Source organism: Hemitrygon akajei, chromosome 18 (assembly GCF_048418815.1).
Source record: "Hemitrygon akajei chromosome 18, sHemAka1.3, whole genome shotgun sequence".
Lineage (NCBI taxonomy): Eukaryota > Metazoa > Chordata > Chondrichthyes > Myliobatiformes > Dasyatidae > Hemitrygon > Hemitrygon akajei.
The window spans coordinates 41,377,388-41,403,716 of NC_133141.1; the positions used below are offsets into that span (position 1 = coordinate 41,377,388).

Here is a 26,329-nt window from a genome sequence, read left to right on the forward strand (position 1 = left end):
TTGCAATATTATTCATTCATGAGCGTTTTCAAGATTAGCATTGAAGGCAAGATGGATAATTATGGTAACCGTCTCTATTTTCTTGAACAGTTCACTGGAAGTTACCCTAGAGAGCTTGTCAAAAGTTGCCACCCAGCTGGCCCAGAGCAAGGATATCTAAAGGCTCAAGCTTTACTACAAAGACACTTCTGGGATGAGCACAAAATTGCTGCAGCCTACATGGAAAAGGCTCTTTCGTAGCTATGTATCAAATCAGAAGACATGAAAGCTCTTCCAAGATTATAGTCTTTTTCTAAGAGGCTGTTGCAATGCCATGGAAGACGTGCAGGACATACGTGAGTTGGACGTATCTGCTAATGAGGATTGTTGGGAATAAATTGCCTCATAAACTTTGGGAAAAATGGAGATCGACTGTCTATAAACTGTAAGAAAGGCACAACCGTAAGGTTACTTTCACAGATACTGTTGATTTTATTAAAAGTAAAGATTGCTACACACCCAGTGTTTGGGGAAAAATAATACAATGCTACATTGCCAGCAGTAAGTAAAGGTGTGAACAAAACTGGATCATAAATTTATTCTCAAGCTAAAGGAAGCAGCTTTGCCATTACTGTAGCTACTCTGGAAACTGAAGCCACATCTGAGCCCGGAACTGATGAAAAGGGTTCCGATTCAAAACTAGCCATGCAGGAAGCAAACACTGCAACAAGTACCACTTTGGTATCTAACGGCCTTACGAAGGCTGATGATCATGACTGTAAACTTATAATTCCATTTCACATGAAGTCTAAGAACAGTAACAAGACAGTGGTTACTTATGCTTTCATAGATCAAGGAAGTACAGCAGTGCTCTACACAGTGAGCCTCATGAACAATCTCAACCTGACAGGAAAAGGAACACGTGTTCTCTAAAGCACAATAGGTCAAGAGAAGGTTGTGAGTAGTTACATTGTTTCAAGATTGGAAGTGGCTGGCTTAGATCGTGAAAACTTTTGTGAACTGCCTAACACCTATACCTTGTCAGGAATGGTCTCACCTGAAGCACATTTGTTTCCTGGACATTGAGTCAGAAATTGAGCTGCTTATGGGGGTGAACGTGCCTAAGACATTGGAACCGTTGCAAGTGATTCGCATGTTAATGATGGACCCTATGCAATCAAAACAATGCTAGGTTAGAATGTGAATGGACCATTGAAAAGAGACCATGGTGGGGGAAGAGCCTGCACTCAGACAGAGCTGACAGTTAACAGGATTTCAGTTTTGCGCTTGGATGAACTTAGGCAGCAGCGATTCCAGACAGATTTTCCTGATTGCAGTCAAGAGGAACAACCTGCTTTGTCAGGAGAAGATCACAATCCAGTATAGACTGCTTACCAAAAGAGGACATATGTGTAAATGTCGAGATTTCATGTAATTATTCTAGTATAATAATTAGGGAGTTGGAATGTAACAGCCATGCATCTGTTCTAAATCTGCATTGTATTCTGTTGCGCGTTTATTATGGTAACTAGTCACATGAATGGTAAAAGCGAAGGGAATAAGTCACGTATCTGTGCTTTGTTCATCACAGTTTGTAGTAGCTGGGACCAGCAGAGGTCATATCTTTTGCAGCCCGCTCAATAATGCTCAATTATGCTTAGCTTACACTTGGATATGCTTAAGTTTCATCACTTCAAAATTGTACGTTTGCTAATTGCTATAATGATTGAATACATATCCTCGACTTTTGGAGCCACATTACTGGAGTAAGGGCTCGGCATGCAGGTATAACAAATCCATAGGCTAACAGGCAGCGACAATTGTTTTAGTTTTGTTTGGCTAAACCAAACCAAATGCAGAACACAGAATACAATTCAGATAGAGGGCTCCTACATAAAAACCCACACCATCAAAATGACTGTAGGAGCCATGCATCTGTTCTCTATCTGCATTGCATTCTGTGTTGCACGTTTATTATGGTAACTGGTCATGAGTGGGGTCATGGTAAAAGCGAAGGGAATAAGTCACGTGTTTGTACTTTATTTGTCACACTTTGTAGTAACTGGGGAGCAGCAGATGTTGTATCCTTTGCTGACTGCTCAATAATGCTCAATTACACTTAGCGTACACTTGTTTCATCACTTCAAGATTGTATGTTTACTAATTGCTAATAAAGAATTGAATACACATCCTCAACCTTTGTAGCCACATTACTGGAGTGAGGGCACATCATGCAAGTATAACTAATCTGTAAGGTCACAAGCAGCAACAATTATCTTGGGTTTGGTTTGATTTGGTCACTTCAGGGAGTTATGAGTGGCTATAAAGTACTGGCCTTGCAGTGTTGCCCAAAACCAAAAAATTAAATGACTTTAAAAATAAATGTATATAATATCTTTGATGCGGCAAAGACGATTGATATGTTACAAAGCTCATCAAATTTTGATATAAAGCCTCAACACCTTCAGATGACATTCCATATTGAGGGACTTAAGGATTAAATTCTGGAGCTGCGTACTTGAGTGTTTCTTCATTGCACAGGCATCAAGTTAAACTCTAACCCCAGAATTAACTAAGCACCTGCCAAACTGATAAAATTATCCAATTCCCACAATAGCTTAAAGCATGAAGGTAAAATTGCCATCGACAATGATAGTTACCTAATGTGTGTCCACAACTGCGACAGGGCTCACTCAGGCTGACAGCTGGCTGTTGAATTTCCATTCTTGGGGCTGTAGGATGTCTGGGATTTTTCCAGCCATTACACTTACAGGTATCATTAACCTAGAGAGAATTTACATAAAATTCTATTTTAAAAATGTTTTATCATACATAGAACTCACCAATTTACTGTATATTCCAAATATAATATAGTTTTCTTTAGAAAGTTGTAAGATGGAATATACTCTGTTTTTCACCTCCAGAAAAGGAACTGTTACAAATATGTAAAATATCATAACTCCATTGTATCAAAAACTCCACCATGGAAGGTCCTAAGCCCAGCTGTGAGGAGGGTTGGGCATGGGACTAGCAACCCCATCCAGTAAAATCCCAGAGCAACAGAAATGCAAATAGAAGCTTCAAAGACCTCATCCCTGGGAGAGGAAGGATACACCAAAAAGATGGGATACACCTGGGGAGAACTTGAAAAGCTGGCCCAAGACACAAGATTCTGGCAGCTGCTGTCAGCAGCCTATGCCCCAGCAGGGTTGATGGGCTTAAGTAAGGACAATGTAGCAAAAGTATGGTTAATTCCACAACAGAAATTTGTAAAGTCAGTAACTATTCTGGCAATTTATTGATCTGCATTAATTCTGCATGTTTCTTTTGGCAGAATGCCAATAAATCTAAACTATTTGAATTTAATACATGCCCTATTTTCATAGGTCATTTTCACTCTCATTCTTTCTTGCCCTACTGTAATAAACCCCAAAGATTGTAAGATTTTCCAAAATGAGTTTTCAGTCCCCCCCCCCCCCCCCATACACGTTCCACTCATTAACTCCTGCTGGTTTCTAATAATTCACTTTCGTTTCAGGGAATATTTTTTGTCAACCTGCTATGTTTCACTTCTATCCCTTAGGCTCTCCTCCACTGCTCCAATTCAATTCTGAGGAACTTCAATGGCCTTTAGGTTTTATTCTTTTCCCATTGTAAAGATAGTTACTCACATTCCATTCCACTTAACTCTCTGTGGTTGCTCCAAGGAATTTTGCTGAGTATTCTCCTTGATTCAGTGGTGTAATGGGGACTTTATCTTCCTTTCTTCATGTAATCTCTTTGATCACGATGCTATTTCTCTGGGGCAATCACACTGCCTTCCTTTCAAACATACAACCTTGCTTCTTGAAATGTTCCTACTAAACAAGTGAAACTAAACCTATTGAGAAAATTCATTTGAATTCCCTAGTTAGATGCTTTTAAAACTTATAAGATATGATCAAATTTCTAAGATGATACTACTCCCCCACCTTATCTGTCTCTATGGTAAACACAAATTAAACTAAATCTCTTATGTCAGTACATGATCCATATTCCTCCACTCCCTATACCATGTCAAAAATCTGTGATAATTTATGCAGACATAAAATATCACAGAACAATTTCTCCCACAAAGGAATCTGGTATACAGGTGCATAATTCCTTGAAACTGGTGGTGTAGGTAGATAAGTTCATAAAGAGAACTTTCGGCACATTGCCTTTCATAAATCAGAGTACTGAGTACAGGAGATGGGATATTATATTGAAATTGTATAAGACATTGGTGAGGCCTAATTTGGAGTATTATGCGCTGTTCCAGTCGCCTACCAACAGCCAAAATATCAGTAAGATTGAAAGAGTACAGAATATTTACTGGAATGTCCTCTAGTTCTTAAAGACTTGAGGACCTGAGTTGTAGGGAAAGGTTGAATAGGTTAGGACTTTATTCCCAGGAGAATCAGGGAATAGCTGATATAGGTAAATAAAGTGAGAAGTATAGATAATGTAAATGTAAGCTGGCTTTTTCCACTAAGGTTCGGTGAGACTAGAACTAAAGATCATAGGTCAAGGGTGAAAGATGAAATACTTAAGGGGAACCTAAAGGGGAAACCGCAGAAATTGGTGGGGAAACTGTTCTCGCTGGGTCTGAACACCTCTCCCTGCAATCGAATACTGGACTTCATAACAGTAAGGCCATAGTCAGTCCGTGTGGGAAGCAACATCTCCCGTCCCGTTACGCTGAGCACTGGTGCTCCCTAAGGCTGTGTGCTCAGCTCGCTGCAGTTCGCACTGCTGATACATGACTGCGTTGCAGGATCCAGCTCAAACCGTGTCATCAAGTTTGCGGATGGCACAACAGTGGTTGGCCTCATCAAGAACGATGACGAGATGGAGTATAGCAAGGAAGTGGAGGGACTGGTGGATTGGTGTGAGAACCACCACCCAAGTCTGAACGTGGAGAAGACAAAGGAAATCACTGTGGACTTCAGGAAGGTGCAGACGAACCATCCCCCTCTGCGAATACATTGCTCCTTAGAGAGAGAGTTAAGTGCACCAAGTTCGTGGGAGTTCACATCATAGATGACCTCACCTGGTCCCTTAATATCACCTCCCTGAACAAGAAGGCACAGCAGCATCTCCACTTCCTAAGAAGATTGAGGCAAGTAAGGCTCACCCCCCCCCCCCCCCCCCACCCACCCGCATCTTAACTGCATTTTACAGGAGCATATTGAGAGCGTCCTGTGAAGTTGCATCTCCATCTGGTATGGGAGCAGCTGAGCATCAGACCAGAAGTACCTACAAAGGACTGGAAGAACAGTTGAGAGGATCATGGGGGTGTCCCTACCATCCATTGGGAACATTCATCAGGAGCACTGCATACGCAGGGCCCTTGGTGTGATTAAGAATCCCACCTATCAATCCAGCATCCTCTTTGACTTTCTGCCATCAGGCAGCAGACTCCAAAGCATTAAAAGAACAGTCAGTTTGAGAAACAGTTTCTTCTCATTAGGCTTCTGAACTCTGGCTGCATCATATTTGAAATGTCACTGGTTAATCTGTTCCGTGCCTTGCAATATTTAATATTCATGCACTTTAGTTTGTTTAGTTTAGCTCGTGAGATTCATCTGTAGATTTTATCCTTACCTTCATATATGTTATGTGTACTACAGCGCTTTATACCCTGGTTCGAAAAAACATTGTCTCATTTCTATATGCATTATATGGTGATATACATTTATAGAATTAAATGACAATAAACTCAACTTGATTTGAACTTCTTCACTCAGAGAGTGAGACTAGAACCACAAGCAATAAGTTAAGAGTGAAAGATGAAGTATTTCAGGGGAACCTCTTCACTCATAAGGTAAAGAGAGTGTGGAACGAGCTACCAGCTAAAGTGGTGGATGTGGGTTTGATGGTAACATTTAAAAGAAGTTTGGATAGGTACATGGATGACAGGGGTATGGACAGCTATGATCCAAGTGTTGGTTGACATGACTCTGCAGAATAATAGTTCAGTATGGACTAGATGGGCCAAAGGGCGTGTTTCTGTGTTGTAGTGCTCTGACTCCCAACACATTTCAACCAAAAGTACAATAGATGATCACTTCCTTGAACTAATTACTGTTTGTAGGATTTTGCTGTGTACAAACTGGACACCACATTTCCATGAATTACAAAGGGGACAACACTTAAAAAGAACCCTATTAAGAAATATACAAGGATATGCCAAAATATGGTAGAAAAGTAAATCTTCTCATTTACATGTTCTGGTGTTAGTTAAATCTCCCAATACCAAATAATTTAAACTGAAAACAGTTTTTTTCTGCCAATGGCTTTACATTAAATGCATAGTAAAATGCAATTTAGTAAAAAGAAAATTAATAGAGATATTCCAGCCTTTACTGGAAAACCTTCAAGAGTACCGTAACCTTGTCATGGTTAGGAGGCTTGTATACCTCAAAGACCTAGAGAGCTAAGCTGGCCTTATGCTTCGGCTCTTTTTAGATCAAACAGGTCAAAAGGTAGAGAGACCAGACTAAGAGCAGTCCACCCATCCTCCACGCTCAGGGTTAACCACCTTGACGGTTCAAACAAACCTGTTACAGAAACAACAATGAAAAATCCTTCTACATCTGTGTGCAATGGTTTTCCTAAGTCTCCAACTGCACAACTGACAGTAATGAAAACCGCGAGGAAGCTACTGGCATGATGAAGAAAGCCCTGAATACCACCAAGGAGATGGAGGACCTTCATAGCTGCCAAAAATGCCAGCAGGTGAAATATGCAGTAAGCTAGTTTACTAGAAAAATTCATTTAATATAGTTGTAATTCTGTTTTCTCTCAGAAGTGGTATTTCTTTCCAGTGTGCTTCAGGGTGCCAGATTGAAGATTGGTTATCACATAAACAAAAGAGAGGAAATAAGCAGGTCTTTTTCAGGCTAGAAGGATACAATTAATGGAATGACCTCAATAGTCTATATTAATGACTTCAGAAGGGGAAGTGTATAAGGTATCCAATTTTGTTCATGGTACAAAAATAAGAGGGAGGTCACACTGTAATGAGGATATTTGGACTCTCCAACACAATACAGATGCACTGAAAGAATGGATGAGAACTTGGCAAATTAAGTTGGTGGGAAAATGTGAGGTCATGCACTTTAATGATTTGCAGAAATGCAGAATATCCAAATGCAGATGAGCAAACTACAGAGGGATCTAAATGTTCATGTGCACAAATCATAAGCAGGCAAGTGCAGCAATTTAAGAAGGCAAATGGCATGTTGGTCATTACTGCAAGAACGTTAGAACTTAGAAATTGGAAAGTAGTGTTACAATTATATAGGTGTACTGATGTGATCAGAACACACCTAGGATACTGTAAGAAAGGATAGATTAGTTAAAGATTGTACTGAAGGCAATCCAGAAGAGATTCATTCAGCTACTTCCTCCAATGAGAGAGGTGTCCTATCATGAACAATTAATGAAACTAGATCTATATTCCCTGAAGTTTTAAAGAATGAGAAGTGCTTTTATTGAAGCATATAAGATCCAGAAGGGACATGAAAGAGTAGATGTTCGGATTGGAGGGTTGTGACTAGTCGTGTCCAACAAGGATTGGTTCTGGGACCCCTACTTTTCGTGATTTTTATTCACAACCTGGATGTGGGGGGTAGAAGGGAAGGTTGGCAAGTTTGCAGACGACACAAAGATTGGTGGTGTTATGGATAGTGTAGAGGATTGTCAAAGATTGCAGAGAGACATTGATAGGATGCAGGACTGGGCTGAGAAGTGGCAGATGGAGTTCAACCCAGAGAAGTGTGAGGTGGTGCACTTTGGAAGGTCAAACTCCAAGGTAGAGTATGAAGTAATTGACAGGATACTTGGTAGTGTTGAGGAGCAGAGGGATCTGGGGGTACATGTCCACAGATCCCTGAAAGTTGCCTCACAGGTAGATAGGGTAGTTAAGAAAGCTTATGGGGTGTTAGCTTTTATAAGTTGAGGGATAGAGTTTAAGAGTCACGAGGTAATGGTGCAGCTCTATAAAACTCTGGTTAAGCCACACTTGGAGTACTGTGTCCAGTTCTGGTCGCCTCATTATAGGAAGGATGTGGAAGCATTGGAAAGGGTACAGAGGAGATTTTCCAGGATGCTGCCTGGTTTAGAGAGTATGCATGATCAGAGATTAAGGGAGCTAGGGCTTTACTCTTTGGAGAGAAGGATGAGAGGAGAAATGATAGAGGTATACAAGATATTAATAGATAGAGTGGACAGCCAGCACCTCTTCCCCAGGGCACCACTGCTCAATACAAGAGGACATGGCTTTAAGGTAAGGGGTGGGAAGTTCAAGGGGGATATTAGAGGAAGGTTTTTTACTCAGAGTGGTTGGTGTGTGGAATGCACTGCCTGAGTCTGTGGTGGAGGTAGATACACTAGTGAAATTTAAGTTCTACTAGACAGGTATATGGAGGAATTTAAGGTGGGGGGATATATGAGAGGCAGGGTTTAAGGGTCGGCACAACATTGTGGGCCGAAGGGCCTGTACAGTGCTGTACTATTCTATGTTGAGATGTTTCCACAAATGGGCATAGCTTTAAGTGACTGCTCCCTAAACTTGTAATTGAGATGTGTAGGAACAACTTCTCACAATGAGAGGTGAATCTCTGAAATTCTGGACCCCAGAGGATTGCGGAGTTTAAAGCATTAGGGGTATTTAAAGTACATTTTTTTAAATATCCAGCAATTGAGGGCTCTGGGGGACTACCACGAAAGAGATTAGGCCTGGGGCAAGTGAGGCATGAACGCTTCTGACCTTAGTGCATAGAACTGCTTGCGTGCTCGAATACCCTTAAATATCCTCTTCATGTAGCCCAATACCTGAAACATACTTACTTCAGAATCTATCACCCACTAATGTTTCGGTAATTCCCAATCAGTCACCTTTCATCTCTCGGAATATTTTAAATTGCAACTATTTTTTTCTTATCAAGTCAACACATTGCTTGCTGAATGCTTTGTCTTGGAACAATGTATCCGAGAGTTTCTTAAACACAATACAATGTTTTCGTTGGTGCCCTGTGCTGAATGCAGCCTCGCCCAGGTGGTCATGTGTAATCCCAGGGTTATTGTGGGAGTGGCAGTGACTGTATAATAAAAGGATGCTTTTTTTTAATGCACTACATGGAATGTTCACTTCTTAAACGATCTGTGTGTTTTTTGTTAATGGAGATACGTTAAAAAGGCGACGGAACCCGAGACTACAGAGGCAGCACGAATCTTGGGCCGGGGAGTCATACCGCCGCCACCACTCTTCCTTACCTTGCACGCTGAGAAAAACCCGAGTTTCTCCAATTTCTTGGCCCGCGGGAAAGCGCGAACCTGGGCCTTGCGCTGAACCGTACGCTGCTGGCTACTACTAGCACCGGGCCGGGCAGGATCAGCCGGGCTCGGGGCGGCAGGAGAGGCCGCCGCTTGCGACTGAAAAGGCACTTGAGCCCGGCCTTGTGAGGGTTGCGCTGCCTCCGCCATCACCGTGCCCCCCTCTGCCATGGAAACCGCCAAGGATGCCATTGCACATGCGCGGGGCGCGTCACTATCTGGGAAATGTAGTTTGCTGTTCTCAATCCATTGGAAGCATTACTGACCCGGCGCAATGCGAGAATCATTTTAGGAAATGATACCCCTTACTCGTGTATACCCCACATGAGTCAGGGCGGTACCGCGCTGGTATCCTACATATGGCAATTTGGGACGTAGTTTTATAAATCTTTAATTTCATAAGAGCAGACTAATACTCAATTAAATGTTAAATTATGATGAAACTTTTAAGTATGTCTAAATATTTTGCTTGAAGCAAGAAATATCCGGTCTTCAGCGGTTCTTAATTTGCAATGTATCACGGGTGTGATCGTTTTTAACCGTAGCCACTTCGGCGCATGCGTATATTCACCTGTTGGGCGCGAAGATTGGGACGTGCATCAGGTATTGCTCCTGAAAAACCATGAGGGCGAAGGTGAGTAATTCATCACCAAGCGATAAATGAAAGCATAGTGATTAAAATAATATAGGTTTTGAGAGTGTGGAGTACTGGGGAAAGAAGTGGTCTTGGCTGTCATGTCTATTTTGGGGCCGTGGCACATAGTGGGTTTGTGTCTCTTGTCGTCTTACTGACCCGTGAATCACTCAACATTTGGAAAAGGGAAATCTCTGAACCACACACACACGCGTCTAGCAGATTAACTAATCCAAATTTAATTTTAAACAAATCTCAAATCAGGCCCTCTGCAGCACGCGGTCAACCTCTAGCCCGCCCTTCCGCGAATTTGTCGGTCTCCGGTCGTCGCTGCTTAACTCCCAAAAACTGACTGTTGCTGGAGGAAAGCTGTTGATGTTGCATCCAGGCAGGAAGAAAAAACATACTTTTAAGTAGAGTAATTATGTTGGAGAATGGGAGGTACGTTTCTAGTTCTGATTATATGTTTGCACCCTTTAATTTAAAAAAAAGCATGGGTTTTCACAGAGTACAGTAATTAGTAAGATCAATCCAACCCTTCCCACCGGCATAGCCTTCCATTTTTTTTCCATCATCCATGTGGTCATCTTAAGATGTCCTTAATGTATCTGCCACTACCACTATCCCTGACAGGGTGTTCCACGCATCCACCACTCTAAGAAAAATCTACCTCCGACATTCCTACACCCCTCCCCCATACTTTATGAGCAATCACTTTAAAATTATGCCCTTATATTAGCCATTTCCACCCTGGTAAAATGAATCTGACTATCCACTTAATCTATGCTCTGATTCCTGCCATTAACCCAGTATTCTCCCTTCTAAGGCAACACGAGTGAATCTGCAGATGCTGGAAATAAATAAAAACACAAAATGCTGGCAGAACTCAGCAGGCCAGGCAGCATCTATGGGAGGAGGTAGTGACGACGTTTCGGGCCGAAACCCTTCATCAGGAGTGAAGTAACATGGGATGGTCGAGGGGGGATAAGAAGTGGGGGAGGGATAAAGTAGAGAGCTGGGAAGTGATAGGCTGGATGGAAATGGGCTAGGGGGAAAGTGGAGAATTATGGGAAATAAAAGAGAAAGAAAGGTAGGGCTGGGGGGAGATTATAGTGAGGGAGGGGAAAAGAGAGAGAAAGAGAACCAGACTAAAATAATAGATGGGGATTGGGGGTAAGGGGGGGGCAGGGGTATCAACGGAGGTCTGTGAGTTGGATGTTCATGCTGGCAGGTAGGAGGCTACCTAGGCGGGAGATAAGGTATTGCTCCATCGACCTGCGTGTGGCCTCATCTTGACGGTAGAGGAGGCCATGGACAGACATGTTGGAGTGGGAGTGGTCTGTGGAATTGAAGTGTGTGGCCACAAGGAGATTCCCCAATGTATAAATGGCCACATCGGGAGCACCGGATACAGTATATCACCCCAGTTGACTCACAGGTGAAGTGGTGCCTCACCTGAAAGGACTGTCTGGGGCCTGGGATGGTGGTGAGGGAAGAAATGTGGGGGCAGGTGTAGCACTTCTTCCGTTTGCAGGGATGAGTGCCCGGAGGGAGGTTGGTGGGGAGGGATGGGGGGGATGAATGGACAAGGGAGTCGCGTAGGGAGTGATCCCTGCGGAAAGCAGACTGGGAGACCGTTTCGCCGAACACCGGCGCTCAGTCCTCCAGCAGTGGCAGAATCTCCCTGTGGCCACACACTTCAATTCCACAGACCACTCCCACTCCGACATGTCTGTCCATGGCCTCCTCTACCGTCAAGATGAGGCCACATGCAGGTTGATGGAGCAATACCTTATCTCCCGCCTAGGTAGCCTCCTACCTGCCGGCACGAACATCCAACTCACAGACCTCCGTTGATACCCCTGCCCCCCCCCCTTACCCCCAATCCCTATCTATTATTTTAGTCTGGTTCTCTTTCTCTCTCTTCCCCCCCCCTCACTATAATCTCCCCCCAGCCCTACTTTTCTTTCTCTTTTATTTCCCATAATTCTCCACCTTCCCCCTAGCCCATTTCCCTCCAGCCTATCACTTCCCTGCTCTCTACTTTATCCCTCCCCCCACTTCTTATCCCTCCTCGACCATCCCATGTTACTTCACTCCTGATGAAGGGTTTCGGCCCGAAACGTCGTCACTACCTCCTCCCAAAGATGCTGTCTGGCCTGCTGAGTTCTGCCAGCATTTTGTGTTTTTATTCTCCCTTCTAATTTGACCTTCAAAAGTGAATCACTTCACACTTTTCTGGGTTGTCTACCATCTGTCACTTCTCAGCCCAGCTTATCAATGTCCCATTGTAGCCTACATACAGCCTTCTACACTATCCACAACTCCACCTACCTCTGTGTCATCTGCAAACTTATTTATCCACCTTTCCACTTCCTCATCCAAGTTATTTGTAGTATAAAAGTTTAGGGGTAACACGAGGGGGAACTTCTTTACTCAGAGAGTGGTAGCTGTGTGGAACGAGCTTCCAGTAGAAGTGGTAGAGGCAGGTTCGATATTGCCATTTAAAGTAAAATTGGATAGGTATATAGACAGGAAAGGAATGGAAGGTTATGGGCTGAGTGCAGGTCGGTGGGACTAGGTAAGAGTAAGCATTCGGCACGGACTAGAAGGGCCAAGATGGCTTGTTTCCGTGCTGTTATGGTTATATTCACAAAGAGCAGGGTTCCCAGAACGGAAGACCTCTGGTGTCTGACCTCCAAGTAAAATGCACTCCCATCTGCAACTGCTTCTGTTTTACTGAACAAGTTTCTATGCAACTGCTGTTTATCGGAAGTTGTGGAAAACTGAATTTTAATTCTGACATTTTAAAAAGTGTTAATCTACCAACATTGTAGAAAGTGAATTTTTCTGGAAACTAACTGATTTTTTTTCTTCTGCAGTGGAGAAAGAAAAGAATGCGGAGGTCTGTATAAATCTAATTTTTTCCTAGATCAGATTAAATTTATTTTACTCGTAGGTGATGCTTAGGGGAGTGTTACCTTAATTTTTAAATTAACCTGATAGTTTTATAATAATGGTGAGTATTTTGTTTGTTTTATCCTTTATTTCTGGATAATTTGATCTTCTAAAGTCCCAGAACACAGTTACCAGTCTGAGTTAATTGTGGCAGTTGACATAGCTTCACTTCGCTTGACAGATTGGGAAACTTCTTACAGCAAACATGGTGAAAATAGAGTTCTGTAAATTAATGAATCTCAGGAAGGTTAAAGCAAAAACAGCAGAAATTGTCATAACTTAGTCTAATTTTCAACTTTACCAAGGCAATTTATTAATAAGGGAAAGTTGTCAAATTTGAAAGTGATGCAATTGAAGTTTATATATAATGAAATTGAACTGTATTCTACATGTTCAAAGTAAATTTAATATCAACTTGCATATGTTATATACTACATTGAGATTCATTTTCTTGCAAGTGTTTACAGGGAAAAGAAATATAATAGAACTTTACAGAAAACCTACATAAACAGATAAAGATGGACAAATCCACTGTGCAAAAAAGGAAACTGCAAATAAAAATAATACTGGGAACATGAGTTGAAGCATTCTTGAAAGTGAGTCTAGAAGTCATAGAATCAGTTCAGAGAAGAGGTGAATTAAGTTATCACTGGTTCAGGAGCCTGGTGGTGTGAGACCCAAGGCTTCCATGCCTTCTATGTGATGGTAGTACCAAGACGAGGGCATGGACTGTGTTGTGACTGTCAACAAAAGCTAGTGCAAAAAGTCTTTTTGGCACACACAAGTATTTGGCATCACTCTGGAGAGGGGCTTCCTGATGTAACATTAAATCACCTATTTATAATGCTTCCTTTGAGTTGCATATAATTTTCAAACACCTAGATCTTTGGGCCAACACTCGAGACACCCAAAATGAATGTTAATCACCACTGTCTGAATACACGCAGGTGAAACAATTTAGCCTATGTAAACAACTTAGCCCAGGATGACCATTGTTCTGTGCTGCATCTTAAGTTTGATCTATAATCGACACTCAGATCTGAAGACTGGTTGCTGTTGAAATTAATATTTGCTATATTTCATAACTCCAGAATATGCCCCAACAGACTGGATGGTGGGTGTTTTCTTTTCTGGCACTGCTCCGTATTAATGTGCCCAAAGGTGGGGAGGGCTTTGCCTGTGATGAACTGGGCTGCATCCACCTTAACATTTTGGAGTAAATCACACAAGCAGCACCAAACAAATCTTCAAGTTTCATTTAAAACCTTCATGAATATGCTTAAGCATAAGTTTGGTAATTTTATTTTGATTTAAACAATTACCTGCCTGATAGACTTTTCAGTGTAGCTTGCCTGCTCCATTTAGCCTTAAGAGAAGGATTTGTATTTTGTATATAGGAAATAGTTAGAATGTGTTTGTAGCTGTTCTATAATGTGTTTTATGCCAGTTTCCACTAGTTTAAGGTTAAAGTATGCCTTTGCATCCCTCACACCTGTGGTGTAATAGCCTCTCAGTACACTTTTAAGACCTAATCGTTTAGTGATAATAAACGATTAAGATGAGTTTTCAGTTGTATAGAAGTATGTTGTAACCAATACATTTATCCACTTTGTATGTTTTAATATCCTCACTCTTCAGGTGTACAGCAAGGTAAAAACTATATTTAAATAGAAAAATATGTTTGAAGCAAAAGGACATGTTTTGAGGTCTGTCTGTCACTAATAATTTTAGGAGTAGAGAAATTTCCATGATGCATTTTCACTTGTTATCTACTCCAATGGATATCCTTGGAAAGTCACACTACCTCAGCACTTGACTAATGAAAACATACTGGAGCTATGAAATTTCATCTTTTGCTTTGGGGTAGTGATTGGGGTAGAAAGAATGTGAAACAAAACAGTATATGAGTAAATTTTGTTGCTTTTGTATCATTTTCTTGTACCACCTCAAGACACTTTATTGTTTTTCATCAAGTCAGTTTATTTTGTTTGCTTTTTATTAGTTCTTGTTGCATCTCATAACTATCCATTTCTGATGGAAGTCCTCAACCTGCAGTAGGGGTTCTGCCTGTCTTACTGCTTCAATGCATAAGATTGAAAGGAAGAAGGGGAATGGTCTCAATTTTACAGCATATAGACATTATACTTCACCCAGAGAATTGTAAACTTTGTTACTGTTTGTATTCATCTTGGGGAATTGTACTTGGTAAGTCGTAATTTACTCTAAATCTTCTGTTCCTGAATAGGCTAAAGCGCAAGCGAAGGAAGATGAGGGCCAGGTCAAAGTGAAATGTCATTAATTGCTGCAAGACTGCACTGATTGGCAGCTGATTTAAAGTTCCACTTCATCAATGGTTAATGACAGATTTTCAAACTTGTGTTCTTCAGAAACTTTTTATATTGATTACTTGACTTTTATGAATTGTTTTTGTTTAACAAATTAAAGTTTAGGCAATCTAATGTGCTGTGTAAGAAATGGCTGCATTGGTTTTTGTTTATATTTTCTCATATCTAGTGATGCCAAAGCTAGCTAATTTTGCTATTTTAACCTGGCAAATGAAATTTCATCTGTTTTACTGCATTTTTATACTTTGATATAAACTATTGCCGTATTGCACGGTTTACAAATTCCAATGTCTTGTCTGGTATCAATCATTTTCTCCTTAAGAAGTACTAAGGATTGAGCCCTTATATTTTTTCCATGCCAGTGGGCTGTGGATGCTCAGTTATTTGAATAGATGCAGAGCCCTTACTCAATAAATTAGAGAATTTAATATAAATTAAGATAGTGCTTGCTGGATGAAGTGTACTTTAGGTACAAGATTGATCATAATCAAATGGAGAGTAAGCCAAGTCTAAAATTCATAACGCTTAAATATTTACAATTTGTGTATCTCAGCTATAATCTAAAAGGTGAAACTAAAAGTTATATGGAATGGACTTTAGTGCTTCCTATGGACAGGAGGAGGAGGAGTATAGGAAACTGATACAGGACTTTGTGATATGGTGCAACTCAAACTACCTGCGTCTCAATGTCACCAAGACCAAGGAGATGGTGGTGGACTTTAGGAGATCTAGGCCTCATATGGAGCCAGTGATCATTAATGGAGAATGTGTGGAGCAGGTTAAGACCTACAAGTATCTGGGAGTACAGTTGGACGAGAAGCTAGACTGGACTGCCAACACAGATGCCTTGTGCAGGAAGGCACAGAGTCGACTGTACTTCCTTAGAAGGTTGGCGTCATTCAATGTCTGCAGTGAGATGCTGAAGATGTTTTATAGGTCAGTTGTTGAGAGTGCCCTCTTCTTTGTGGTGGCGTGTTGGGGAGGAAGCATTAAGAAGAAGGACGCCTCACGTCTTAATAAGCTGATAAGGAAGGCGGGCTCTGTCGTGGGCAAAGTACTGGAGAGTTTAACATCGGTAGCTGAGCGAAGGGCGCTGAGTAGGCTACGGTCAATTATGGAAAACCCTGAACATCCTCTACATAGCACCATCCAGAGACAGAGAAGCAGTTTCAGCGACAGGTTACTGTCGATGCAATGCTCCTCAGACAGGATGAAGAGGTCAATACTCCCCAATGCCATTAGGCTTTACAATTCAACTGCCAGGACTTAAGAACTTTTTTTTTTAAAGCTATTATTAATGCTTTTTGAGTTAGTGATTTAGATGCATATCATATTATTACTGAGTTAAGTATTGTATGTAATGAGTTTTTGCTACAACAAGTGTATGGGACATTGGAAAAAATGTTGAATTTCCCCATGGGGATGAATAAAGTATCTATCTATCTATCTATCTATTTGAAAGAGTTGCCCAATTTGCTTGCGTTTTTTAAAATTTACTTCTCTGTTTTTGTGGATGTTTTACGAAGAAAAAGCATTTCAGGATGTATATCGTATACATTTCTCTGACATTAAATTGTACCTTTTAACCTTTGAGGAGGGCTAAAGAAGGCATGAGGCTACCTTATCGGACAAGGTGAAGGAGACTTGTAAAGGATTCTACAGATATATTAAGAGCAAAAGCTTTGCAAGAGGTAAAATTGGTCCTCTAGACTGCGACCAATCTCTTGAGCGGGAGCATGAGCAGGGAGCTACCTTTTCATGTAAGCTCGCAATCAATTCAAAAGGCAGAACTTTGCAGCAGTTTTTTGGAGTTTGATTACAATCAATCACTGAGCAGGATTCATTAGAAAGGGCGGATAAAAATAAAGAAGGCACAAGGAGAGCAGCCATTGTTGTGATGAAGGCCAGTCCTGATGAAGGTTCTAGGCCCAAAACATCCACTGTTTACTCTTTTCCATAGATACTGCCTGGCCTGTGGAGTTACTCCAGTACAATTCAACCGCCAGGAGTAAGATATGTTAAAGTGCCGGGGTTGATTGTATTTAATGTATTTAAGTAAACTACTTAAGAACTTTTTAAAAGCTATTATTAATGCTTTTTGAGAGAGTGATTTAGAGGCATATCATATTTTTACTGAGTTAAGTATTGTATGTAATTAGTTTTGCTACAAGTGTATGGGACATTGGAAAAAATGTTGAATTTCCCCATGGGGATGAATAAAGTATCTATCTATCTTGTCTATGTTGCTTGACAATTGTTGTGAGTGGTCCAATGTTGAAGTGGCTTAGGCAAGGTAAATATCTGATTTTTGTTTGTTTATTCTTCATTCCCTGACTGTTACGACACAGTGCAGTGAGAATGGCTCCAGGAGCTGTGTTTTTTCTCTGTGTGAGATGTTGGAATTCTGGGAGACCTCCGGCTTCCTGGATAACCACATTTGCGCCAGGTCATTGAGCCGAAGCTTCTCAGAGAATGTATTACAGAACTGGAGCTGCAGCTTGATGACCTTCAGCTCATACAGGAGACTGAGGAAGTTATAGATAAGAGCTCCTGGGTGACTGTTAGGAGAAGGAAAGCAAATGGTCAATCAGTGCAGAGTACCCCTGAATAATAAGTATACCACTTTGGATACTATTGAGGGGGATGACCTGGGGGGAAGTGACTGGGTCTCTGGCACAGAGTCTGGTGCTTGGTTCAGTAGAGAAGTGTGATAGGAGATTCCATAATCTGAGGAACAAAGACACGATACTGTGGGTGCAGTTGAGACACCCAGATGGTATGTTGCCTGCCAGGTACCAGAGTCAGGAATGTCTTGGGTCTGGTCCATGGCTTTCAGAAGGGGGACGGTCAACAGTCAGAAGCCTTGGTACATATTGGTACCACTGACATAGATAGGAAAGGTGAGGAGGTCCTGAAGAGAGATTTTAGGAACTAGGTAGAAAGCTGGAAAACAGGGCCTCCAGGGTAGTAATCTTTGGATTACTACCTGTGCCACGCACAGGACAAAAAGGATAGGTTACACCTGAACCTGAGGGGGTCCAATATCCATGCGGGCAGTTTTGCTGGAACTGTTGGGGAAGTGTTTAAACTAATTTAGCAGGGGAATGGGAACCGGAGTGATAGTACTGAGGATAGGGTAGTTCGTTTACAAACAGAAGTAAAGTAGTGAGACTCCTAGGAAGGAGAGGCTGATGATAGGGCAAAATTGCAGTCAACGGGATGAATTGCAATGTAAAATGCGGACAAAATCGTAAAGGGTGAATACATGACTGAAGGTTTTGTATTTGATTGCGTGCAGTACACAGAATAAGGTAGATGACCTTGTAGCATAGTTACAGATCGGCATGTATGACATTGTGGCTGAAAGAAGATTATAGCTGGGGGCTTAACATCCAAGGATACACATTGTATTGAAATGTTAGGCAGAAGGAGTGGCATGGTTCTGTTGGTTAAAAAAAAGAAATCAAATCATTAGAAAGAAGTAAAAGGATCAGATGGTGTTAAATTGTGGGTAGAGCCAAGAAACAGCACGGGTAAAAGGACCCTGTTAGTTATATTCACACCCCCAAACAGTTGCAAAGATGTGGTCTACAAATTACAACAGGAGATTAAAAAATGTGTCAAAAGGGTAATTTTACAATAGTCATGGAAGATTTTAATGTACAGGTACAGTTGAAGTTGGAAGTTTACATACACCTTAGCCAAATACATTTAAACTCAGTTTTTCACAATTCCTGACATTTAATCCTAGAAAACATTCCCTGTCTTAGGTCAGTTAGGATCACTACTTTATTTTAAGAATGTGAAATGTCAGAATAATAGTAGAGAGAATGATTGATTTCAGCTTTTATTTTTTTCATCACTTTCCCAGTGGGTCAAAAGTTCACATACACTTTGTTAGTATTTGGTAGCATTGCCTTTAATTTGTTTAACTTGGGTCAAACATTTTCAGTAGCCTTCCACAAGTTTCTCACAGCAAGTTGCTGGAATTTTGTTTCATTTCTCCAGACAGAACTGGTGTAACTGAGTCAGGTTTGGAGGCCTCCTTGCTTGCACACGCTGTGTAAGACATTGGTGAGGCCTAATTTGGAGTATCGTGTGCAGTTTTGGTCACCTACCTACAGGAAAGATACAAATAAGTTTGAAAGAGTACAGAGGAAATTTACAAGGATGTCTAGTCTGGAGAACCTGAGTTATGTGGGAAGATTGAATAGGTTAGGACTTTATTCCTTTGAATGTAGAAGATTGAGGGGATATTTGACAGTTATACAAAATTGAGGATATAGTTAGGATAAATGCAAGCAGGCTTCTTCCATTGAGGTTGGGTGGGATTGCAACTAGAGGTCATGGGTTAAGGGTGAAAGCTGAAAAGTTTAAGAGGAACCGGACAGGAAATTTCTTCATTCAAGAGTCATGAGTGAGTGGAATGAGCTGTCAGTGCAAGTGGTGCATGCGAGATTGATTTCAATATTTAAGAGAATTTTGGATAGTTACATAGATGGTAGGGGTATGGAGGGCTATGGTCCCAGTGAAGGTTGATGAGAGTAGGTAGTTTAAATGGCTTGGAGTGGACTAGATGAGCTGAAAGGCTTGTTCTGTACTTTTCTATGACTCTAAGCAGCACTTTAAAATGAATAGGTGTAGGGAGTGAAACAAAAAAAAAACTTCCAAGAAATTTGAATTGCCTGTAAAAAGGAAAATGGGTAAAATGCCTTACAGAAATATTCAGCCCCCACAACTGTTTTCATGTTTTATTGTCTCATTTACTAAATTTAAAATATTTGAAGTAGGAGTTTCTTGAGCTAATTTAAATATTGTGCATCATGTCAAATTAAAAGAAAAATTCCAAATCATGCAATTTACTTAAAATTAAAAACCATAATTGAGACCAAAAAAGTATTCATCCCCTTTTTAAGTATTATGGTAACTTTCCCCAAGTGCAATATACAGTATTAACATATCAACTCATTAATGCAGTAAGTTTGAACCTGCGTTCAATGAATTTATATGAATAAATACCCCCTCTCTCTGTAAGGCCCAACAGCATGGTAGGGTTTCAACAGACCAAACCAAAATGAAAACAAAAGAGCATTCTAGGCAAGTCAGGGAAATGATAATAGAGAAGCACAAATCTGGGGAAGAAGACAAAACCATTTCAAAGGCACTGAACATACCTCGGAGCTCAGTGCAGTCCATTGTGAAAAAGGGGGGGGGGGAATGAAACCACAGGCTACCCCTCTAAACATAGTCATCAGAAGAATGGCACTTGTAAGCGAGTCTACTATGATGGCAAAGTGGAGATGCAGCTCACGGCTCCACAATCTCTAAGGCTTTGCACAAAAGGAGTATTTATGGAAGAGTGGCAAAGAAGGAGCCTTGGCTTTTTAAAAAACATCCTTGCCCAGACTTTGTAAAGTGTCACTTAGAATAAACGGTAAAGGCGTGGAAGAAGATCTTGTGGTCGGATGAGAATCTAATACTGTACATGAGCCAGGTAGCATCATGCTATGGGGATGCTTTTCAGCAGCAGGGTCAGGACTGATGGGAAGATGAATGCTGCTAAATATAGAGAGATCCTGGATAAAAACCTGCTAGCCTCAGCCAGAAAGCTTAAACAGGGGAGGAAGTTCGTCTTTCAGCAGGGCAATGATCCACTATCAATGCAAACATGGAGTGGCTTCAAATAAAGAAAATTGATGTCCTTGAGTGGCCCAGTCAGAGTCCTGAACTTAACCCGATCAAACATCTTCAGCAGAACCTCAAGATTGTTGTCCATTACCACTCCCCAAATAATCAGGCACAGGTTGAGCAATTTTTCAAGGAGCAACGGGCAAACCTTGCTTCATAATGTTATGGAAAGCTAATAAAGACTTATTCAAAAATAGTACTGGCTATAATAGCTGTGAGAGGTGGTTCAACTAAGTACTGAGCAAAGGGGAATGAATATTTTTGAGCTGCTGACATTTCAGTTTTTGAATTTTTAGTTTCTCATGCTTTACAATTTTCCATGTTTTGGGGCTCTACTGTGGAAAAAAAAGGAGCACGTGATTCACAAATACAAATTCTCAGTTAAATTATGAAAATTTCTGGTTGTAGTACTTGTTTATGTGAACAAAGGGTTGGGGGATGAATACTTTTACAAGGCACCGTAATATAAAGACTATTTAGACATGGTGTAAGTGTTGAGGAAGGGGGGTGAGATACTACCAGTTTTGAAAGCTGCAAGGAATGTAGGTGCTACATTTATGATTGTTAAGGCCAGGGGTATGTCTATTCAAATCCACCGATGTCGCCAAGTTGTGCAGATTCTTTTAAAGCAGTATTGAATAGGGCAGTTGACTTAATTTCATCTAAATAGACCTCAGTAGGACCTTATCCATGATTACTTTTATCACAGCTGGAACACTTAAGATAAGGTTTCATGTGGGAGTCTGGTCCAAAAGGTTAGTGTAATCTCGGGTAAATTTGCAAATTGGTTTTGTAATTGAGGGTGTGTGTGGCAAGAGTTATGATGAAGAGTTGTTTTTGTAATGTGAAGTAAATTACAAGGAATGTGCTACAGGCATCAGTGTTGCTGTTCTATATATTAAGGACCGGTAGAAATATAGGAAGTTGACAAACGATATGAAAGTTGGTGGTGTTAATAGGGTAAAGGATAGTTTATGTGATAGGGTAGTATTAATCAGTTGGTAGGATGGGAAGAACAATGATAGATGGAATTTAATACTGATAGGGAGGACTATTAAGAGTAGGAGAGACACATTGAATGCTAGGGCCTTAGGAGAAGAAGGATTTCGTGAATTACATGTTTATGGATTCCTGAAGCTGTCAGCACTGGGAGGTAAGGTGGTTGAAAAAAAGGTAGGTAAGATACTTGCCCAGCTAGGGCACAGACTGGGAGAGCAAGGAATTGATGGCACAATTTAATAAAACGTTGGTTAAGCCACAGCTGGAGCACACTGTGCAGTCTGCAGTACAGGAAGGACTGAAGAGAATGCAGTGGAGATGTACGAGGGCGGCATCTGGGATGGGGTACTTCAGTTATTAAGGACTGATCTGATAAGGACGAGATATTTTCAGTGCAGTGGAGGAAATTGTAGGGGTGGGAAGGGCGAGGGTAGTATATTGTTACATAAAACTATGGATGCCGTGAACAGTAAGAGGCTTTTCCTCGTGGCAGAGGTATCATAAACTAAAGGACAGGTGTTTAGTGTGAGAAGTTAAGAGGGGACCAGAAGATTTTTTTTTAGACGAGGGGGATGTTGAAACCTTGAAGCACTACCTTTGTAAGTAGTAGAGACTGCTACTCTAACATCTACATTTGGATCGCAATTCTCGCGTCTAAAGTGACGAGTCATGTGCTGGATCGAGGTAACGTGATTAATAAAGATAAGTCCTTGGTGGGCAACATACACTTGAGCCTCGTTTACGCCGCATGACTAAAATCTCAAATAATCAACAGAATAACTCTGGTGCAGATGAGTTACAAGATTTTGTGTTAGAAGTCATGACATTTCAACCTGCATTGACCCTTTCTTTATACTAATGATACTTCTACGCGAGTATTGTACAGTTTCGGGTTTCATAAACGTCTGACGTGATAACGCTTAAAGCGGCATTGTCCCTTCCAAAATATCTTACTAAATCGTCTCCGTATGATCTTTATGCTTCTAGATATGTGGTTTATAAGTCTCAACTAATAATTAGAAATCAGAGTTACAATTCTTCCAAAGCACGGCCATTTTGATGTTCGCAACTTTTACAAATAGCATTCTGAACAATTTTAGAACATTCATTCTCACGTGACTCGTGCTGATCTATTTCTAGTGCACTGCTAGTCATAGGTAGCAAAGAAAATAAGGCGGAACAAACTAAAGTCCCCAGAGAGTTAATGTTCCGAAGGGCTTGAAACGGTTGTGATGCTGCTTGCACAATTAAGGAATTAAACAAGCAGCTAAATTTCGAGAGCCACGTGTGGGAGCAGTGTATTCAGCATGGCAAAGCAACGCAGGGAATTCAAGGAGCAATCCAACTATAGCCATTCCTACAGACCAGCTCATTGCTGTCAGCAGCTTACTGAATTCTAATAATGCAAAAGTAAGATTTGCCTATAATATTCACGATAATATTTGAACAGTTTGTCTTCCAGTAAATTACCAGGAATTAAAATATTACCATTAGCACAATGTGATCCAATGTGAACACAATTTGTTCGCTATCAGCTAATCGTGACATCAATGAATCAAAATACTCCAAACATTCGTCAAGCTTGCCCGATGTGTCATTAAAGTAGCTCATTGGTATTTCAAGTAACGCTGAGCTCCCACTGTTATTTTCAGCTCCGGCGTCCTGACCCCAACAATGCTGAGCCGATTCTAGAATGGTCCGCAGCTCCATCCCTGCAATATAAAAGGCGTGTGTTCAGAGAGCCTCGGCAGATCAGAAACTGAGATCCGCCACTTCACGCCAGCCGCCTTTGAGAGAAACGACTGAAGAAGCCGAGACGATGCTCAGCTGTCGGACTTGCCAGACGTCCCGCCTGTTCCAGCAGCCGGTGCACACACTGTGGCCCGTGCCGCTCACTGTCTTTGAGCCGCTCGAATGTAACGTGTGGAAACAGGTGGAGGAAATGCGAAAGGGCATGAATTTCATGGAGAGAATTTTCGAGGAGTTGGCCAAAGAGTTCTGGGGGGAAAGACCACGAATTCGAGCCAGAGCCGAAGGAGGTCAGAACGGAACAGTGGACAAGAGTGGAGATGGCTTCTCTGTGTCCCTGGATGTACCGCGATTCTCCCCGGAAGAACTGAAGGTGAAAGTCCTTGGAAGAAAAGTGCTGGTGACAGGAGAATACGAGAAGAAGAGCGACGATGGCAGCGGCTCTTACAGCTACAGGTATGAGGAGTTCAGGAGGGAATTCCAGCTGCCAGAAGGTGTCGATACCCAGGCTGTGAAGTGTTGCTTGACCGAGGACGGTCGGTTAAAGATAAAAGCCCCGCGCCTGGCTCTCCCCTGTCTGGATGAGCGCATCGTGCCGATCAACATCGAAACCGATACAACATCCAGTCCCCGACAGAATCCCAGGGAGAAAGCACAGACAAAGGAGAGTGGAGCAGCGGAGGGGAACAGCGAAACAAAAATGGACAACTCTGCCTAATTTGCAACAAATCTGGGAAAATGTCAATAAATGCAGATAAAAAGTATGTTTTAACAGTAATGTCATGTCATTTCTTGTTTCCTTGTCAGAGATTGATCGCTGTGTCAATATTTACATCCACGTCGAGTATTTTGTATAAATGTATTTAAAAATAAACATCTTAAAGTGGAAATCCTTGCTGTCTTATTAACTTTGAAAATACACTTCCTCTGCCACTGCAACCACTTTCCTTTTGGGGCACCGGTTTGGGAGATACAGTCTGAGTAAGGTGGACGAGTAATAGCTGAGTATTTTGTAGATAGGATCCACACAAGTCAAAGTGAGCCAAGGGCGAAGGGATGATACAGTCGGGATTTCCCACTCACGATGCCCGTTTAGAACTGGGTAGTGTTGAGATGCAATGAAGCCGGGAAGGGTTCAATATTCAATCGTATCCGTGATTAGTGTTTTCATATGCTGATGAAAGGTTTTGTGGGTCGGAAGCTGCGTTACATGCCGCAGGATAAGTTGACTGAGCAGCCACGCTTCTCCAATCTGCCACAGTTTGAGCGCTACAGTTGATTGATCACTCTATCCCGGGATATCGAAGGCTGATGCTACCAAAGTGATGATAATGCGTGTATACACAACGATGTCAGAGATTGCCACCGACTGACACAGAGAAACGTAGAAACATAGAAATCCTACAGCACAATACTGGCCCCTGTGCCGAACATGTCCTTATCTTAGAAATTACCTAGGGTTACCCACAGCCTTCTATTTTTCTAAGCTCCATGTACCTATCCAGGAGTCTCTTAAAGGACCCCATCGTATCCGCCTCCACCACCGTTGCCGGCAGCCCATTCCACGCACTCACCACTCCTTGCGTAAAAACTTACTCCTGACATCTCCTCTGTACCTACTTCCAAGCACCTTAAAACTGTGCCCTCTCGTACTAGCCATTTCAGCCCCGGGGGAAAGGCTCTGAAGAGCCACACGATCAATGCCTCTCATCATCTTGTACACCTCAAACTATTCTCATAAGGCATGGTCTCCAATCCAGGCAACATCCTTATAAATATCCTCTGCACCTTTTCTATGGTTTCCACATCCTTCCTGTAGTGAGGCGACCAGAACTGAGCACAGTACTCCAAGAGGGGTCTGACCAGGGCCCTATATAGCTGCAACATTACCTCTCAGCTCCTAAACTCAATCCCACGATTGATGAAGGCCAATGCACCATCGCTGTTTTAACCACAGAGTCAACCTGCACAGCAACTTTGAGTGTCCTATGGACTTGGACGCCAAGATCCCTCTGATCCTCCACACTGCCAACAGTCTTACCATTAATGCTCTATTCTGCCATTATATTTGACCTACCAAAATGAACCACTTCGTACTTATCTGGGTTGAACTCCATCTGCCACTTCTCAGCCCAGATTTGCATCCTAACAATGTCCCACTGTAACCTCTGACAGCGCTCCACACTATCAACAACACCCCCAACCTTTGTGTCATCAGTAAATTTACTAACCCATCCCTCTACTTCCTCGTCCAGGTCATTTATAAAAATCACAAAGAGTAGGGGTCCCAGAACAGATTCCTGAGGCGCACCACTAGTCATCGACCTCCATGCAGTATATGACCCGTCTACAACCACCCTTTGCTTTCTGTACGGAAGCAGGTTCTGGATCCACAAAGCAATGTCTCCTTGGATTCCATGCCTCCTTACTTTCTCAATAAGCCTTGCCTGGGGTACTGTATCAAATGCCTTGCTGAAATCCATATACAAATTCAATCAGGCTCGTAAGGCACAACCTGCCTTTCACAAAGCCAATTCTCCGGAGCCTCTCCCGCTCCCGTTGATGATGCAAATATCTTTGCCAGAGGTTCAGTGATCTCCTCCCCTCGCCTCCCACA

General features: G+C 41.8%; 2 protein-coding genes and 1 long non-coding RNA gene across 6 annotated transcripts in view; 2 read left to right on the forward strand and 1 right to left on the reverse strand.

Annotated features, from left to right (window-relative positions):
- kat2a (K(lysine) acetyltransferase 2A) overlaps positions 1-9,546 on the reverse strand; it is a 57,806-nt gene extending 48,260 nt beyond the window's left edge. Inside the window, exons 1-3 of one of the 4 annotated variants that reach the window (XM_073071482.1) lie at positions 9,280-9,398; positions 3,651-3,839; positions 2,640-2,763 (exon numbers count right to left, since the gene is read on the reverse strand). In XM_073071482.1, coding sequence (XP_072927583.1) covers positions 2,640-2,703 — 64 coding nt within the window. In that variant the 5' untranslated portion in view covers positions 2,704-2,763; positions 3,651-3,839; positions 9,280-9,398. Of the gene's footprint in view, positions 1-2,639; positions 2,764-3,650; positions 3,860-9,279 lie in introns of all 4 variants that reach the window. The other 3 variants (XM_073071481.1, XM_073071479.1, XM_073071480.1) reach the window with 3 other exon arrangements.
- A 67-nt stretch (positions 9,547-9,613) lies between these two features.
- Positions 9,614-17,515, forward strand: LOC140741352 (uncharacterized). Its single transcript, XR_012102053.1, has 3 exons — positions 9,614-9,973; positions 12,856-12,878; positions 15,177-17,515. It is a non-coding gene; the product is annotated as an uncharacterized lncRNA (long non-coding RNA).
- A 6,116-nt stretch (positions 17,516-23,631) lies between these two features.
- Positions 23,632-24,602, forward strand: LOC140741577 (heat shock protein beta-11-like). Its single transcript, XM_073071881.1, has one exon. It carries the CDS (start codon positions 23,783-23,785, stop codon positions 24,428-24,430), a length of 648 nt encoding a protein of 215 aa, XP_072927982.1. The 5' UTR covers positions 23,632-23,782; the 3' UTR covers positions 24,431-24,602.
- Positions 24,603-26,329: the final 1,727 nt, after the last annotated feature.